The following is a 16183-nucleotide window of genomic DNA, read 5'->3' on the forward strand; positions in this document are numbered from 1 at the left end:
GGGGGTTGGACTAGATGACCTTCTGGGGTCCCTTCCAACCCTGATATTCTATGATTCTATGTGAGGATTGCCTGTTCTGTTCATTCCCCCGGGGCACTGGCCAAAGACTGGATAGGGGGCTAGACGGACCTTTGCTCGGACCCAGTATGGCCGTTCTTCCTTCCCTGCTGGGCTTACAACCCAAGGAACCAACGTATTGCGCTCACTCTTCCCCTCTCCCGCTGCTGGCACAGTGTGGGCTCTCCAGGGGCCTGGAAGAGGGAGAAGGGATACTGGCTGGGCGGGCAGGCCCCAGGGTTGGTTTGCTGTGTAATTACTGCCCCCGTGCCTCCCTGACCCGCGGGCGGCAGGGAAGGGGGAAGGCGGGACCCCCCCCCCAGGTTTGGCCTCTGCAGCCCGCCTGCCGCACAGCCTCGCCCCCGCAGGCCGCCGCGGTTGCGCTCCCCGCAGCCTGGGCTGGGCGGCGCTGGCGGGTCCCGCCCCCTGCGCTCCCACAGCCCGGCGCACAGGCGGCAGCGCCGCAGCCCCGCGCAGGCAGGCAGACAGACAGACAGACAGACACGCGCGCACACACCCCCAGAGGCAGGCTCTGGCAGTGGCACTCGCAGCGCAGCAGCGGCCGCCGCCACCAGGCATGGCACAGGGCTCTGCCTCGCCATGGCAGCAGCAGCAGCGCGACACAGCACCCTGGACTTCCTGCTCAGCGCCCCAGGTCAGCGCCCCCCGTCCCCCCGCGTCCCCCTTGCACCGCCCCGCCTCTGCCCAGTCAGACAGCGGGCGAGGGGGAGCCGGCCCCGGCCCGCTCCTTGCCGCAGGCCCTCCTGCGGCTCCAGCCGCCGCCACGCTCTGCCCAGCCGCCAGCGGCCGCATGCGAGCGCTTCCCTCCCCAAATCCTCGCGCTCCTTCCTCCCAGAGCTCCCCCACCCTGCACCCCCTTCTCCTTCCAGGCACGCAGCTGATTTCCCCCCCGCTCCCCGCAGGCATCCGGCTGCTCTCCCGGCGTGTAGGTTGCTCCCTGACCCCCCCCCCCCGCCTGCAAGTCTCCTGTGGGCCCCCTCCCCCATGTTTTAGGGCCCCAGGCATGCAGCTCTCCTCGTCCTTTATGTGTGCAACTGCCCTCTCCCTTCAGGCACGCAGGTTCCCCCTGCCTCCCCGTACGTGCGGAGCTTCCCCGCCTCTCCCCGGGCATGCAGAGGCGTCCGCCACTCCGGGCGCGCAGTCCCCTCGTGAGGCGCCATGCAACCCCTTTCCTGTCGCGCTCTGCACAATTCATCTCCGCGATCCCGAGGGAAAAAAATACAAAGTCCGCTCGGCATCGGCGGCCAGCCTAGCAACGCACCTCGTGCAGCTCTTCTTCGGCAGCCTAGAGTGTTAATGCAAATTAGTGGATTGTCACTGGGAAGTGTGTGTGTGTCTGGGGGAAGGATGTCGCTGCTATTAAGCATTTCTTTGCCGCGTGCGTGACCTTTTTCTGTCCCTTGGTTGGGTGACTTTCTCTTGGCGAGGTTATTTTTATTTTTCTGCCATTATCCTGGTGGGAAATGGGATCCGGCCAAGGTAATGCTTGGCCTAGTGTGGAAATAAAGCCAGGCAAAATGAGGTATTTTTGTTTGGGAGGGCTGGAGGGAAGTACAACAATATGATATGGAGAAACGAAACAAGGAAGTGCCCAGATTCGGAGGCCTGGTTTGGAAATGTGCATTGTGGGCCTCTTGCAAATGACAGGGGTAGCAAAGCTAGAAAAGACTCAGGTTTTGTTTTTAGTTGTTTATCCCTTTGTTATGGTGCTATGGGAAGGGAGTTGGTGGGGGTGTGCATTCGTGGCTTACATGCTGTGCTTTAGCATGATGACTTCAGTCTTTGGGGTTGATTTATGCATGTACTTGTCCGTTGAACCATATGAACTAGAACCATAAACTCACTGAACATTAAATCTCACCAAATGAGGGTCAATCCATTCTCATCATCGTATCGACTCATTATACTCCACACCTGAACATAGCCATTATGTGAACAACATACTCTCATAGCGCAGTGCCTGTACTTTGACCCGTTAATCTTTTACCCCTAATTGGGATATTGCAGATTATGTATTCCTTACGCCATCCGATCTTAAACCGAATTTTGCACCCCTTGATAATCTGTACTTTATTCCCTGATAACCAGAAACTTCTACACTTAAACTCTGTACCGTTCACGTTTTTAAAACATCATCTTAATTTTTTAAATCTGTTCTTACTAAAAACTAGATTTTTTCTTAAAAAACTTCCTAGCCATATTAGGCTTTCTGAGGTTGCTTTGGGGAGGAGACATTACTGTAAAATGGGAGGTCCTGAAAATCTGACCTGTGGCATTTCATTATGTAGTCTATTATGACTTGTCAGTGAAATGCTAAAAGTAGCATTTTTCTCTTATTTAAAATGGGGTAACAGGCAATAACCTGCTGATTTTTTTTCTGGGTCAACACAAAGTAGAGGGACACATATCCAACATGATTATTATGATTTTATAAGCTATTCCTGAATTTCTTGTCAGATGGTGGTGTGCAGAATTCCTTGCAGTAATTAGTGATAAAAGTGGGCTGGGGATCAGATTTTAACTACTGACTTCAGTCATGGACTGGTCAGTTGAGGGATGGGGAGGCGGGTTTGAGCCAAAATTCAATAAAAGTATTCACTTTATTTGGTAAGTTAGGTGGGTGATACGTTTCACTTTTGGAGAGTGCTGTAGTGAACTTTGAGTGCCAGTCAAAGTCTGTAGATAGCTTTGTAAAGAGGCAAGTAAACACTGGATTATCTTGCTATTTATTAATTACTCTGACAATATTTATTTAAAATAAATTTTTTTTTAGTTGTTTTTGAATGCGTCCTTTTTTACTCCTGGGGGAATTCTGCGCCACTGTGCAGGCGCATAATTTATATCCCCTGCAGTTTTCTTTGCTTCCGTGCAGAAAAATGACTTTCTGACAGGGAAGCAAAGGGAAGCCACAAGAGCGGTCATGCGACCCTCCCCAGAAGTATGTTTTGGGCAGCTGTCAGAGAAGTAGGGGTGGGGTGGGGGACTGGGGAATACCTGGCTGGTTGCTCCTATGTTGCGCTGGGTTCAGTTGATAATCCCGGCTGGGCTGGGGAGGACTGGACTTCGTCTTCCCCTGCACGGCATCCAGGGCTGGGTAAGACCCACCCCCAGATTTCTCCCCCAGCTGCAGGAAGCTCTGCACACTTACCCCTGCTCCCCGCTTTCTGCATCCATCGCACCTCCTGGCTCAGGGATTTGTGTACAGGGAGCTGCTCCCTCATCCACCCAACCCCCGTGCATCCAGATCCCCTCATACCCAGATCCTCCTGCTGAGCCTCACCCCTGACTTGGAAGCCACTCACACCCAGATTCCCACTTCACCAAGCCCCAGCTAGTTGCACCTGGATCCCCACTGCAATGAGCCCCACTCCCCCCACATCCCGATCCCCCTGCTGAGCTCTATACCCCCCCCACACAGACCCCCAACAACATTCAGCTGGACCCCCCTGCAGAGTCCCCTTATGGTTGCCCCCAGAACCCTCCCCCTCCCCCCCAACAAGCCCCTGTGCATTCAGGTCCCCCCCACACCCGGATCCCTGAGCCATCAGCACCCAGATTGCCCTCAATGCACACCTGGATCCCCCCACACTTAGCCTCTCCACGCTTAGATCCTGCCTTCCCACACCTGGAGCACCTGGCATGGAGGGGCAGGGCCCTGGGGTGTTTCTGGGGCAGGCCTGGTCCTTGAGCTGTGTGTGGATTGGGTGCAAGCCTCACTGCAGAGTCTGTGCCCTATGGGGGGGGGGGGGAAAGAAGCTGCACAGTGATCTCCCACCTCTGTGCAGCCAGTGTCCTGTGCTCCCCAATGCCATGCTGGAGCCTCTACATTTATATGACAAATACGATTTGCAGAATTTTAAAATATTGTGCATGGAGTTCTTATTTTTTTGGCTGCAGAATGTCCCCAGCAGTACTTTTTCCAGGCTGTTTTGGTTGGGGACAGGCATTCCCCCCCACTGTTAAACAAATCCTTTTTGGGAATTCTGTTTCAGTGAAGATACCATAGATTCTAGAAGCTTTATTGCAATCCATAGCATTTTTGACAGTGCAGAATGATACATTTTTTGTAGTGAACCAGCAAAAACCAAAAAGATATCACAGAAGGGAAAATAATTGTAAAAGTTTTTGTACTTTCCTATTTCTCCCTCCCTCCTTTAGTTAATGGAGGCAGTGTTTTCAGGTATTACATCTGCCTTACTGTGTCTTTAAAATCATACTTTCCTATTGTTTTTACAACACTTTCCTCTTTCCAGTTAGTGTGTGTGAAGTACTCACGTTAACAGCAAAAGGGGAAGTTGGCTAAACAGGGAAGTGTTGTCCAATAAATAAGTGAATGATGAAATGTACTTTTACTTATGGGCAATACAATTTTTGAACAGAAAAATAACAGCTGCACCTAGCAGTGTTACAGTGTGATGGTAAAGTGCTCTGGGATGTCCTGAAACTACTAACAAACTGTTGATGTATCTTTGAACTGTTTTTGTTTTAGAGTAATGTACGTTATCTTTATGCCTTAGATTTCTCTGCCATCGGACAGCAACTAGAGAGTCTTGTTTTTAGTATATAACTTTTCAAGTGTCTCCTACTCCCAAATATATAATTTTAGGCTATTGAATGACGTGGTTTAGGAAATGTTAATGTGTGGTAATATAGTCAGTCTTTAAAATCATGCCTCTCTGTGAATGGACAGTTTATATAAAGTAAGAAGACTTCAGTAACCCTGTGATACCTAATTATATCTAGTACTTGCAATAGCTGAAATCTACTAGACAATATAAAGCAGATGATTAAAAAGTATACTTAGGCTCCTTTCCTCTAGATAAAGCTAGACTGGGCTTTTTTATAGCAGCCTAAGGGGGATTTAGGCATTGCAGCACCTACTGGAATTCTTAATCCTGAGTTAGGCACCCAGGCTCACTATGCAATGTATGGGGAGAGAGGATCTAAGAAAGGGATTAACAAAAGCCAACATGCTCAGTGGGGAGCACCTAAACTCAACATTTCCTATTGGCTGGGAGACGGGTATTATTGTGTAAGCTCCTCCCCTCAAAGTGAGTTAGGCAATTAACTCCAGGCCAGAGGGAGATGTCTCCCTGTCTTCAGGGTTCACAGTTGTGAATCCTCTTGTAGAGTTAGGTGCTTGAACAGGGTCAGCCCTCTCTGCTTGGTGATCTCAGGACTTGGGCGGCTGTGCATGTGCCTAGCTGCTGAAACGCAAGTGCTTCTGGGACTCTTAACTGGAAATTTGGTGCCTAAAGTGCCTGGGTGCCTACAGAATTAAGCAATAGCTAAAAGGATTTTTATGAATGCGAATGGTATCTAAATGTTGGTATGTAAAAGGTGGCATTTACAAAATATCAGCTACTGCTTAATCCTGTAGGCACCTAAATTCCCCCCCTCATGAATCCCACCCTTAATAATTGGGAACCTAACTCCCTAAGGCATCTATGAAAATGTGATCATGTAAGCATATGCATAACTTTATGCACTGTGATTAAGCACATGTATAGATCATCATAGGATTGGGGTCACAGAGATTTAAACAATATAAAGTACTAGCTACCTGTTGGACCAGCAGTTCACAAACTCTCTGTTGAATGAACACTTGCATTTATTTGGCAGACCAGTGCTTCCTCAGTCTAACTTCTCCTGTACCTTACGGCATTGCAGGACAAACCTGATCTCCATCTTTCCCAGCCTTAATTTGAAATGGGGGGGGGTGGGGGAGATATGATTTTGTGTTTAAAACTCTTGAGTGGGAGGGGAGGGATGGATCGTTCAGTTGAAATACTTGTCAAACCCTGTCAACAAGAACATGCAAAGTCTCCATCCTTCTCCCAGCAGGTTGTGGGATCATGACATAACAATTAACTAGTCCTCCAGAGCCTCATCCAGGAGAAACAAGGAATTCAAGACTTTGTGGTTATCTAGGCTGACTTCCTGTATAATGACAGGTTTCAGAGTAACAGCCGTGTTAGTCTGTATTCGCAAAAAGAAAAGGAGGACTTGTGGCACCTTAGAGACTGACCAATTTATTTGAGCATAAAGCTTTCGTGAGCTACAGCTCACTTCATCTGATACATACTCAATTAACTTAGGCTTGAATAGAGACTGGGAGTGGCTAAGTCATTATGCAAGGTAACCTATTTCCCCTTGTTTTTTCCTACCCCCCGCTCCTCAGATGTTCTTGTTAAACCCTGGATTTGTGCTGGAAATGGCCCAACTTGATTATCATACACATTGTAAAGAGAGTGATCACTCTAGATAAGCTATTACCACCAGCAGGAGAGTGGGGTGGGAGGAGGTATTTTTTCATGCTTTGTGTGTATATAAAAAGATCTTCTACACTTTCCACAGTATGCGTCCGATGAAGTGAGCTGTAGCTCACGAAAGCTTATGCTCAAATAAATTGGTTAGTCTCTAAGGTGCCACAAGTACTCCTTTTCTTCCTGTATAATATAAGTCTAGTAAGTCCTGGATCAGAAAAATATCCAGGCTCCCAAGTGACAGAAAACATACCACATCCCTTGGTAAAGGAATGGCAAGAGCCATAGCGTGCTTTAGAGTTTGGTAGAGAACCTGGTTGTAGACCCGGTTAACTAATACAAGACTTGTGAAGTTAAATATGGTGTTCTTTGAAGCTTGTTAGGTTGAGGGCCAGGTGAAGTATTTTCATTTTCTTCTTGTCTCTCTATTCTGCGGATCTTGGATTCTTTTGTGTACACAAATCTGTGTTTCTTGGATGTTCTTTATGGACTTGTTCTCTGCCACACTGCATTAGTTATTTTAAATTAAAATTTTTTTGGGGGGAGGGGAAGAGGTACTGTATTAGCCTCTTCATTCCCTTTGAGGTTTTATAATTTCCTCTTCCTGTTCTTTTAAGGGTTTTTTATTTTCCTTCTTGCTGGGTGAAAGACCCACAGAAACAGGAGTAAGTGTCTGTGCGGGAGGAAGAGTGAAACTAACCCAACATAGTCAAATTGTCACAGTAAACAAAAGGAACTTTGCCCTCTACTCTTTTGGTTATTGTAATAATGGTAGTGTTTTTTAATTAGATGTGTTGTGTGGATTTTTAAGTTGATATCCCTTTAATGATTCCTCCTGTTAGATAATTGTATTTGATATTCTAGAAATATGAGATTTCTTGCCTCTAAAGCAGGGGTTCCCAAACTTAGTTTGCGGCTTGTTCAGGGTAAGCCCCTGGTGGGCCGCAAGACGCTTTGTTTATCTGAGCGTCCGCAGGTACGGCTGCTCACAGCTCCCAGTGGCCGCAGTTTGCCATTTTAAACACGTTCTTGAGGAAAACCTGCATGAAACATTCATTCTTTTTTATCAGCTCTAGTTACAAGTGGCAGTCAAGAAGAAGCAAATATCTTCTATTAAATTTGTTAAACTTGTGGAGTGGGGTGGAGCGTCATTCAAGCACACTACCAGGAAAATGTTTCTTGGGGCAACCATGTGCAGTTTACCATGCACACAATTATTTTATAAATTTATACTAATTAATTTACAAGCATACTGAGAGAATATATATAATTTTTTTTTTTTTTTGGTCTTTGGTCAGTCAGTGAATTTCAGGCACTTAAAGGAAGTAAGATGTATTCTCTTCCTCATGCATTGGAATTTGTAAGTAACGTCCCAGGCATGTGTACATCAATATGCAAATGTTGGTACTGGAGAACTTGAAATGCTAAGTGGACTTGAAATGTTCAGTTTGTAGGCTTTCCTTACCATCTGCTGTTTGGTCTCTTGCAGTAGGAGTTCATTAAATATCTCACTTCTTCCCACAGCAAGATGTCAATTGGACCAAACACAAACACCATCCATATTGTCCTAAATGGGGAAATGCCCATTATAAGGCTAGATGTGTGAAGGATGATGTCACTCACTGGGTTAACCAAAAATGTGCCCTGTCTTTTCCTTAACTGTTTGCAAAGTCTATAGAAAGTTCTCTCTGTAGTTAAAAAGGCAGCCAAGTAAGAACTGGGAACCCTATAATAATGTGTGTGTATGTGCACATGACTTTTGGGGTGGGGGAGAAATGTTAAAAACATTCATACTTCAGTTTTAAAGTGTTGTTTAGCATTAATAAGCCCACTAAGCAGAAAAGGAGAAATTTATTTTAAAATACGCGCGGTTATGATTGGAACCCCATAAGCAATACTTGCTATTCTGTTGGTTCTGCAACATCAGTTAGCCACTGTTCCCAGAGCATTGCTGGCATTATGAAGCTGTTGTACAAACAATAATGGTTAGCTGTAATGGGATGCTATGTAAGTTGAAGTCCCTTTTTTAAATGGTATACTTCAGCTTCACTCAAATTGTAGGAAAAATTTTTTTTTTCTTTTACAAACCACGCTCTGTGGGATACTTTTTTAGAAGAGACACTATTAGTCTAAAACTAATTTAAATAAAAACCAAATTTGCCCAATAGTTCTGTCTACTGTCAAAATATTTGACAATAATAATCTCTTGTGTTTGTATGTAAAGAGCCTATTTTAGCTAGTATGGTAACAATATATTAGTTTCAGAGTAACAGCCGTGTTAGTCTGTATTCGCAAAAAGAAAAGGAGTTCTTGTGGCACCTTAGAGACTAACCAATTTATTAGAGCATGAGCTTTCGTGAGCTACAGCAAGTCAAGCTAATGATTCGAATGTATCTGGTGGCAGACAAGCAGAACTTCTTTGAGGAAGAAACTTGATCTGAAAGGTTCTGAGACTGGTTATTTCCTTAAAGTACTATCACTAATTAGAACAGTAATTGAAAGAAATTAAAATATAATCTCCAGTCTTAAAACTCAGGATGATTTGTGTTTATTCCCCCCACCAGGGTTTGTTAGTCTCTCCTCTTCCCCACCCCAAGACTACATCTGCAGAGCACCACTTGTGGAACTGCGAGTGTAGACAGCTGGTCACTGGCATTTTAACCACCACGTTGCGTATTCCTGCTCTGAGGCATTTTGGATGAGACACAGTGGGCCAAGGTCTAAGTATGCTGCTGCTAGGAGTGGCAGAGCTGAATCACTGGAAGATGGTTGCCAAAACAGCCTAGCGTAGATACAGCTGAAGTGTCTTTGGAACTGCAGATATTTTTCCATGGCATCTGCAGTCTGTCTTAGGACTGTGGAGAAGATGTTGAGCAAAAATTGGGGATTGGTCCTGCTTCAAGCAGGGGGTTGGACTAGATGACCTCCTGAGGTCCCTTCCAACCCTAACCTTCTATGAATCTATGAATCTATGTTACAATGTACAGTCACTTGCATGGAGTGCTGCCTGCCTATTGATGCATAAGTACTGCTTGCTTACAAAAAGTCAGCTGGTGGGTGGGGGATGGGAAGGGTGCACTGTTGCAGCTTGCCTAGGTTCAGTCATCCCAGTGTAAACTACAGTAGTGCAATTCTCTGGTGTAGATGCAGCTAGAGAGAAACTGAGTTTTATTCATGGTTTCAGAGTAACAGCCGTGTTAGTCTGTATTCGCAAAAAGAAAAGGAGTACTTGTGGCACCTTAGAGACTAACCAATTTATTTGAGCATAAGCTTTCGTGAGCTACAGCTCACTTCATCGGATGCATACTGTGGAAACTGTATAAAGTCTGCTGCAGTTTCCACGGTATGCATCCGATGAAGTGAGCTGTAGCTCACGAAAGCTTATGCTCAAATAAATTGGTTAGTCTCTAAGGTGCCACAAGTACTCCTTTTCTTTTTGAGTTTTATTCAGTTTCACTCATTGCAGGGATAACTTCCTGTGGTGTAGTAGAGCTGGCGTGAATTCTCCTAGAGCCTTGGGAGCCAGTGTTTTAGTCTGCTGTTTCCATACTCTCCTCCAGGATTGCCCTTCCAAGGAGTTGCTGAAAGTATGTGTGAAACTTGATTTCAGATTACAGGCACTCTGTTTTTGTCTTGACTTGTTTTTGTTTTCTAACTAGGAGTATGTTTATACTGCAAGTCCTCTCTCGCCCTCAAGCAGCCTGCCTCGGAGATTGGATCAACTGCTTTCGGCTTGCACTATGGAGCTAAAAGTAGCAGTGTAGACATTCTTGTCCTATAACGCTATTCCAAATCAGTTGACTGGGGCTCTGAGACTTGCTGCTGTGATTTTTTTTTTTTTTTTGCAGTGTAGAAGTACCCTACGAGCTCTGCAAACTCATCCTGAGTTCTTAGAGTGAAGCTCTGATGCTTTCTTGGTGTACCCAGGACTGGGGTCACCTTGTTATTTCCCTGCTACGGTGAGAGAGACTTGCTGGTGCTAAACTGGGTGTCAGCTCCCTGTCACACCAGTTTGTTAGCCACTCAAACAACCTCCTCTACTCCTTCGCTTTGCCAGGTTAACTTTAGGTGCATGCCAGCTTCCAAGCCCACTGTGAAGAGTGGTCCCCTGTCACTGTACACTCACAGAAATTGCCAAGTTTGCAGTCTCCAAAGAGACATTGTACACACCAGCCTGTTTTGGTTCAGTTGAGGCCTCACGTTTTATTTAATATTACTGAGATGAGTTTATAATAAAACCAAGAATAAGCTTATTAACGAGAGCACAGCTTCGAGTGATACTGAGTAAGGATAGTGGAAACGGAATTGGTTACAAATAAAACAAAAGTATAATATGCTCCTAAGAGAGTAAACAACTTTAGCAGGCTATAATCATTTGTCTCAAACAGTTTCTCACCCTCAGAATCGTTCTGAAAAGCTTGCTGACTTTTTTCAATTAAATCAGGATCCAGACTTTTTTTTTTTTTTTTTTTTGAGTCACCTCCCTCCAGGAAGGGTGTTCAGCAGTGAAATGGATAATGAGATGTCTTTCTCCTTATATTTCCCAAGTTTATTGTCTTAGTTTCCAGAATCAGGATGACGCCCTGGGGTTCAGATTCCCTCCTGTTGGTTTTCACATCCCTCTGTCGTCCTGTTTTTTCTGTTGACTTCATATGCAAATGGAACTTCCTTTAGTGGTGTTCCACAATGCTTAATTTGCATTAGAGGCAACTATCCTCCTTCCAGTCTGGAATAAAACCTCTCTCTCTTTTAAGCATAATATCAGTAAGTATCCATAATTCCCCATAGAGTGATTTCACAATGATATTAATGACCAATATGTCACTGGCTTTCATTTAATCTCACACAACATCTTGGTCACCCTGAACAGCAAAGGGTTCTGTCACCCCTGAAGGCATGAAACCAGACCCTTTACCACCCAGAGTCTTCCCCGCTCCCAGTAGAGTTCTGCCTTCCAGCTGTTTCCTAGTTGTACTCGTGACTTACTGCTCCTAGCAGATCTTGGGCTACAGCACTTTCTCTCTGTGCTTCAGTGTCCCTGCTCTCAGTGGAGCTCTGGCCTACAGCATCTCCTAGTTATATCAGAGTCTTGCCTCTCCCAGCAGTCTTCCTGCTCTCAGCAGAATACTGGCCAATAGCATTTCCTGGCTTTATCCGTGTCCCACCGCTCCCAGCAGATTCTGTGCCAACAACACCTCTTAACTGTGCCACAGACACAATCAGCACTGACTTGATTTCCCCCCTTGACACTGAGTCTGATTATGGCAAGCAAATACCTGAGCCTTTACATTATTACAGAAAATGACACATCAAGGAAACCAGTTTCCCACATTCCCACAGTCAAAATCACAGACCATTTTTGGTGTCCATAATGATTCAGGCTACAGGCATCACACCCCTATCTGTTTGCCTGCTAGCCTGTAATTGGGCACACAGCCTTATGTTCTTCCTTTTGCGTCCCATGGGCAGTACTTGATTCTCTTCTCAGGTTCATGCTGCTTGCGTTTGTCCCGATCAGCAAGCTTGGTGCTCCAGCTCTGCCTCCTCACCGACACCTGGCCTCCAACTCCATGTGTTTCTACTTAACGAGCATCCTTTCCCACTCCAGACTTCATACCTTTGGGCCTCTCACTATCACCGCTGCTGCTAGATCATATGGGCAATGGTCTGCTTGGTCTCTTGCATGTGCTGTAGGAGAAAAAGGGACTTCTTTTGGCTGCTAGTTTGGAGTAGGTGCCCCATCCTGCCTCATAGCACATGAGTGCAGCATGGCCACCAGCTCCAATTTCTTCTGGTCAGCAGCTGACAGACCTTGCTGTGCACACAGCTTTTCTGATGGCTTCTTGGTGAGTTTTTATCACAGATTTCTTTGCTCAGCCTGACTCTTCTGCTGCTTTTATTCTTCTGTATACTTTCTTTTGTTTTTATTTCCTTTACCCTAAATAAACAGGAACAAATACGGACTCTAACCTTGTACTTTGCTCCCTCACTTTTGAATCTGTTATGGTCTGCTTAGCAAGTGTTTGGCGTGTGAACCTCAGGTCACTGATATAGGCGTGCAACTCCTGAAGCGACTACGCTGTGATGTTTTCTCGAGACATCTAAAGCTGTAGGTTGCAGCGTAACCCCTCTGCCTCAGTGTGAAAGAGATGCTGGTGCTAAAACCAGCAGCCATGCTATGCTGCTTATTTACACCTGTGTAACCCCCTTGTGTACAATAGGGTTGTACCAATGTAGCTGGGTGGCAAATGGAATGAACATTCATTCTGTTCAAAGTTCAAAAAGAATTAGAATCCAGTTCCCCTTTTTTGCTGTGTTGGCATTGCAGTATAAAGAATACTAGAAATCAGTACAAACTTATTTTATTTTAAATCAAGTGTAACCCTGAATAGACACGTGGTAGATGTGCTGAATGAGGTGCCTTTTTACATGGTACATTCTGAAAAGTGACTACTGCTTTAAGCAGAGTGGATACAAATCAGTTAACAGATTTTGTATTTAAATACATTTTTCTTTTTTAAAAATAAACCTGTCAAATTAAACTTGAAATTATGACAACTTACATTAATGCCTACATTTAGTATAATCTTTTAATCAATTAAATATGCATTTGATGTTAAGGAGGGGAAAAGTACTTTCAATTTCTGTTGGGCAGAAAATCTTTTGCCTTACTTTTGGTTTAAGATTAGCTAGCAGGTGCAGAGAATATTTTCTTAATTTTGGGCTAGTTCATTCAAAGTTGAGAAGTTGATAGAAAAAAATAAGCTTTCCTGCTTCTTCCAACTCCTAATCAGTCTATTAATAAAAAACAGGTGGTGGAGGAGGAGAGCAAGTAATTGGAAAAATGTGAGGGAAACGGGGGGGCTAACTTTTCAAAGATATTTAGGTGCCTAAAGCTGCACATAGGCACTTTTGATAATCCTAGTAGGTACCTATTTATATATTTTAGAATATCTTTGAAAATCTAAGATATGGTGACCAGAAACAATCAGTTCAATTCTCTAACTACCGAAATAGTTCGTTTCATAAAATCCGTTCTAAATGCAAAACACATTTGATACTTTTCTTAACGTATCCAGCACACTTAAGGTAGTTTTATTTAACTTTGTGTATTTAATTAAATTCCAAATTTCCATTCAAATGCAACTTGACACAATTATCAAGTAAAAAAAAAATATCATGTAGTAAATAAAAGATGTTGTATGATGCGTTGTGACATTTCCCAAGATTGTGAGGCACCTCACTGCTACCCGTCCTTGGTGTGAAAGGGTCTTGTGTGTGCCTGCTGTGGATCAGCAGCCTCTGGCAGCACAAGAACCACCTTCCCAGCTTCTGCAGTCCTCGTTCTCTCTGTACAGGTAGTGATAGGCACACACCAACGCCTAAGTTCTTGGAGTGATCTGTGCAGTGTCCAGTCCCATATCCACTAGACACTCTACACAGTTACCAGATCTGCTATTCACAATGGAATGGTACATGCCACATTGTTAGTTTCAGCTCAGGATCGGCATTTTGCTTAACATCACAGTTAGATATATACATATAGTGAAAACAAGAATAAATTTATTATCAAAGATTCAAGTAATAGTGAGTAAGAATAGTGGAAAGAAATGCCTTAATCTTAAACAAAATCATTAAATGCTTTCTAGAAAGTAAACTCAACTAAAAGGTTAACCTCCTGTCAAAAGAAGCTTCTCTCACACAGTCTTCTGCAGCATTTTTAACCAAGATTGGCTGAGACCCCTACTTTCATGAATGCAAACATGCTGACTGTTTGTTTCATAAGTGCAGGATACCAGGTTATCCCCCCCCTCCCTTCATTGTCTTTACTCCGAGAGGGGATAATGCTCCATGGCTTTTTTTTCCTGCATGCTGCTTTCCTTTTGATTTCACATCTCTTTGTTAACATTTGACTGTGTGTGTAAATTGGCAACCATTGTGTTAGCTAACAAAGCTTAATTTATATCCTGACAGAGAGATGCACATTTCTTACCTCCTGTCTGGAAGAACTGGTCTGAGGCATGTCACCTTTTGATGATCTACTTTTTACCTTACATGCTTAAGAACATAATTTTCTGGTATAGATACATAATTCCTCGTGTAGTACACATACATACATTTCACAATGACATTAATGACCAGTGTGATACTGGGTTTCGTTTGAAACCTCACGTGACATGCTTTGGTGAACTAGGACGTGCACACCAGATTTGAGATTTGTGTAACCCCTCTCTACACCCATTTCAGCTGGCTTTAAGAGGTTCTTGGGTCACCTGCATATTCCAACAGTAATAAAAAAAAAATCTGAATAAATGTATACTTAAACTATATAACTACTAAAATAAATGTGTATAGATAGTGCATCCTCTTAACAAAAAAAAAGTACCAAATTTTCGTACTTTGTTGCATATCAATGTGTTCTAATTATTATATCAGCCAATGAGAATGAACCAGTACTTATTTCCCTAAACAAAACACGGTTGCAGAATGAGGTTTAAAATTGAAGTGCCTTAAATTGTTATTAAAATCAGCAAGCAGGAAACCTTGCTTTCATCACTGCTGTTAATTACTTAAAGCCAGGATGAATTATGTAATAGTACAGTAAAGTCCTTGGTCTTGCCCTCAGGTACACTGTATCTTGGAAAAGGAATTAAGTAGTTAATATCTTGCAGTATTTTATTTTCCAGGACACAGAGATTGACAGCACAGTGGCATGACTTGAATACTCAACTGCCAGTGCTTGAAAATGTTATTGGATGCCTACTAGCAGAAGGCCTGAATCTGATAGCCAAAGGTAGATATGAAAGATGAGGGAAGCCCAACAGGCGTATATGTGGGATCAGTAACATGGGAACAAGGCCAGAACCCCTGCTACCTTGGATTCTGGGTAGGAGGAGGTGCTTTAGGCTGCATCTCTCAGCCTCTGGATAATAGGTGTTTGAAACTCAATCCTTCCCTAGCTGGTGGAGGAAAGCAGCTTTCTGTCTCTACATTTTGCATTTCCTCATAGCTGCTGAAAGAATGGATGGAGGTTTTCTGTTTATTGAATCCTTCCCTCAGAACTGTTAGTTAGATCGTGGGTCTCTGCTAGTATATTCTTTTCTCCCCCTTCCCTTGCTAAAATACCTGTAGAAACCCTTCTTGTTACTCTTAACATCCCTTGCTAACTGTAACTCCAAGTGTGATTTGGCCTTCCTGATTTCATTCCTGCATGCCTGGGCAATATTTTTATACTCTTCACTGGTCATTTGTCCAATCTTCCACTTCTTGTAAGCTTCTTTTTTCTGTTTAAGGTCAGCAAGGATTTCACTGTTAAGCCAAGCTGGTCACCTGCCATATTTACTATTCTTTCTACACATCTGTTCTTTCCTCCCCTGCCTCTCTTTTACTGGGACATATCCACTGTCTGCCTATGATGCTGCTGGGTTGCTTTCCCAAGGATCAGTAGCTTGAAACTGTGTGATTCTTGATAGTGTCAAAGGTGTCAGTAGGGTTCTGAGTAGCAGCAGTTAAACTGGTCAGTCTCATTTAATTTCACTCCGCTGCTGCTTGGCAAACTTAAGGATGGCAAAAGGGACTGGAGCCATCTGTGAGCCCAGAAAACACATTGCCTTGCCTTACATTTGGTTAAAAAGAACAGGAGTACTTGTGGCACCTTAGAGGCAAACCAATTTATTAGAGCATAAGCTTTCGTGGGCTACAGCCCACTTCATCGGATGCATAGAATGGAATATATAGTAAGAAGATATATACATATATATACAGAGAAGGTGGAAGTTGCCATACAAACTGTAAGAGGTTAATTAATTAAGATGAGCTGTTATCAGCAGGAGAAAAAA

At 44.0% G+C, this 16183-nt stretch overlaps 1 protein-coding gene across 1 annotated transcript in view; it reads left to right on the forward strand.

The window, feature by feature from the left end:
* Positions 1 to 449: 449 nt before the first annotated feature.
* SMS (spermine synthase) overlaps positions 450 to 16183 on the forward strand; it is a 78518-nt gene continuing 62784 nt past the window's right edge. Inside the window, exon 1 of the mRNA XM_073357304.2 lies at positions 450 to 712. Within this exon, the coding sequence (XP_073213405.1) occupies positions 658 to 712 (55 nt within the window). The 5' untranslated portion in view covers positions 450 to 657. The remainder of the gene's footprint in view (positions 713 to 16183) is intronic.

Source organism: Lepidochelys kempii, chromosome 1 (genome assembly GCF_965140285.1).
Source record: "Lepidochelys kempii isolate rLepKem1 chromosome 1, rLepKem1.hap1, whole genome shotgun sequence".
NCBI classification, from domain to species: Eukaryota; Metazoa; Chordata; order Testudines; family Cheloniidae; genus Lepidochelys; species Lepidochelys kempii.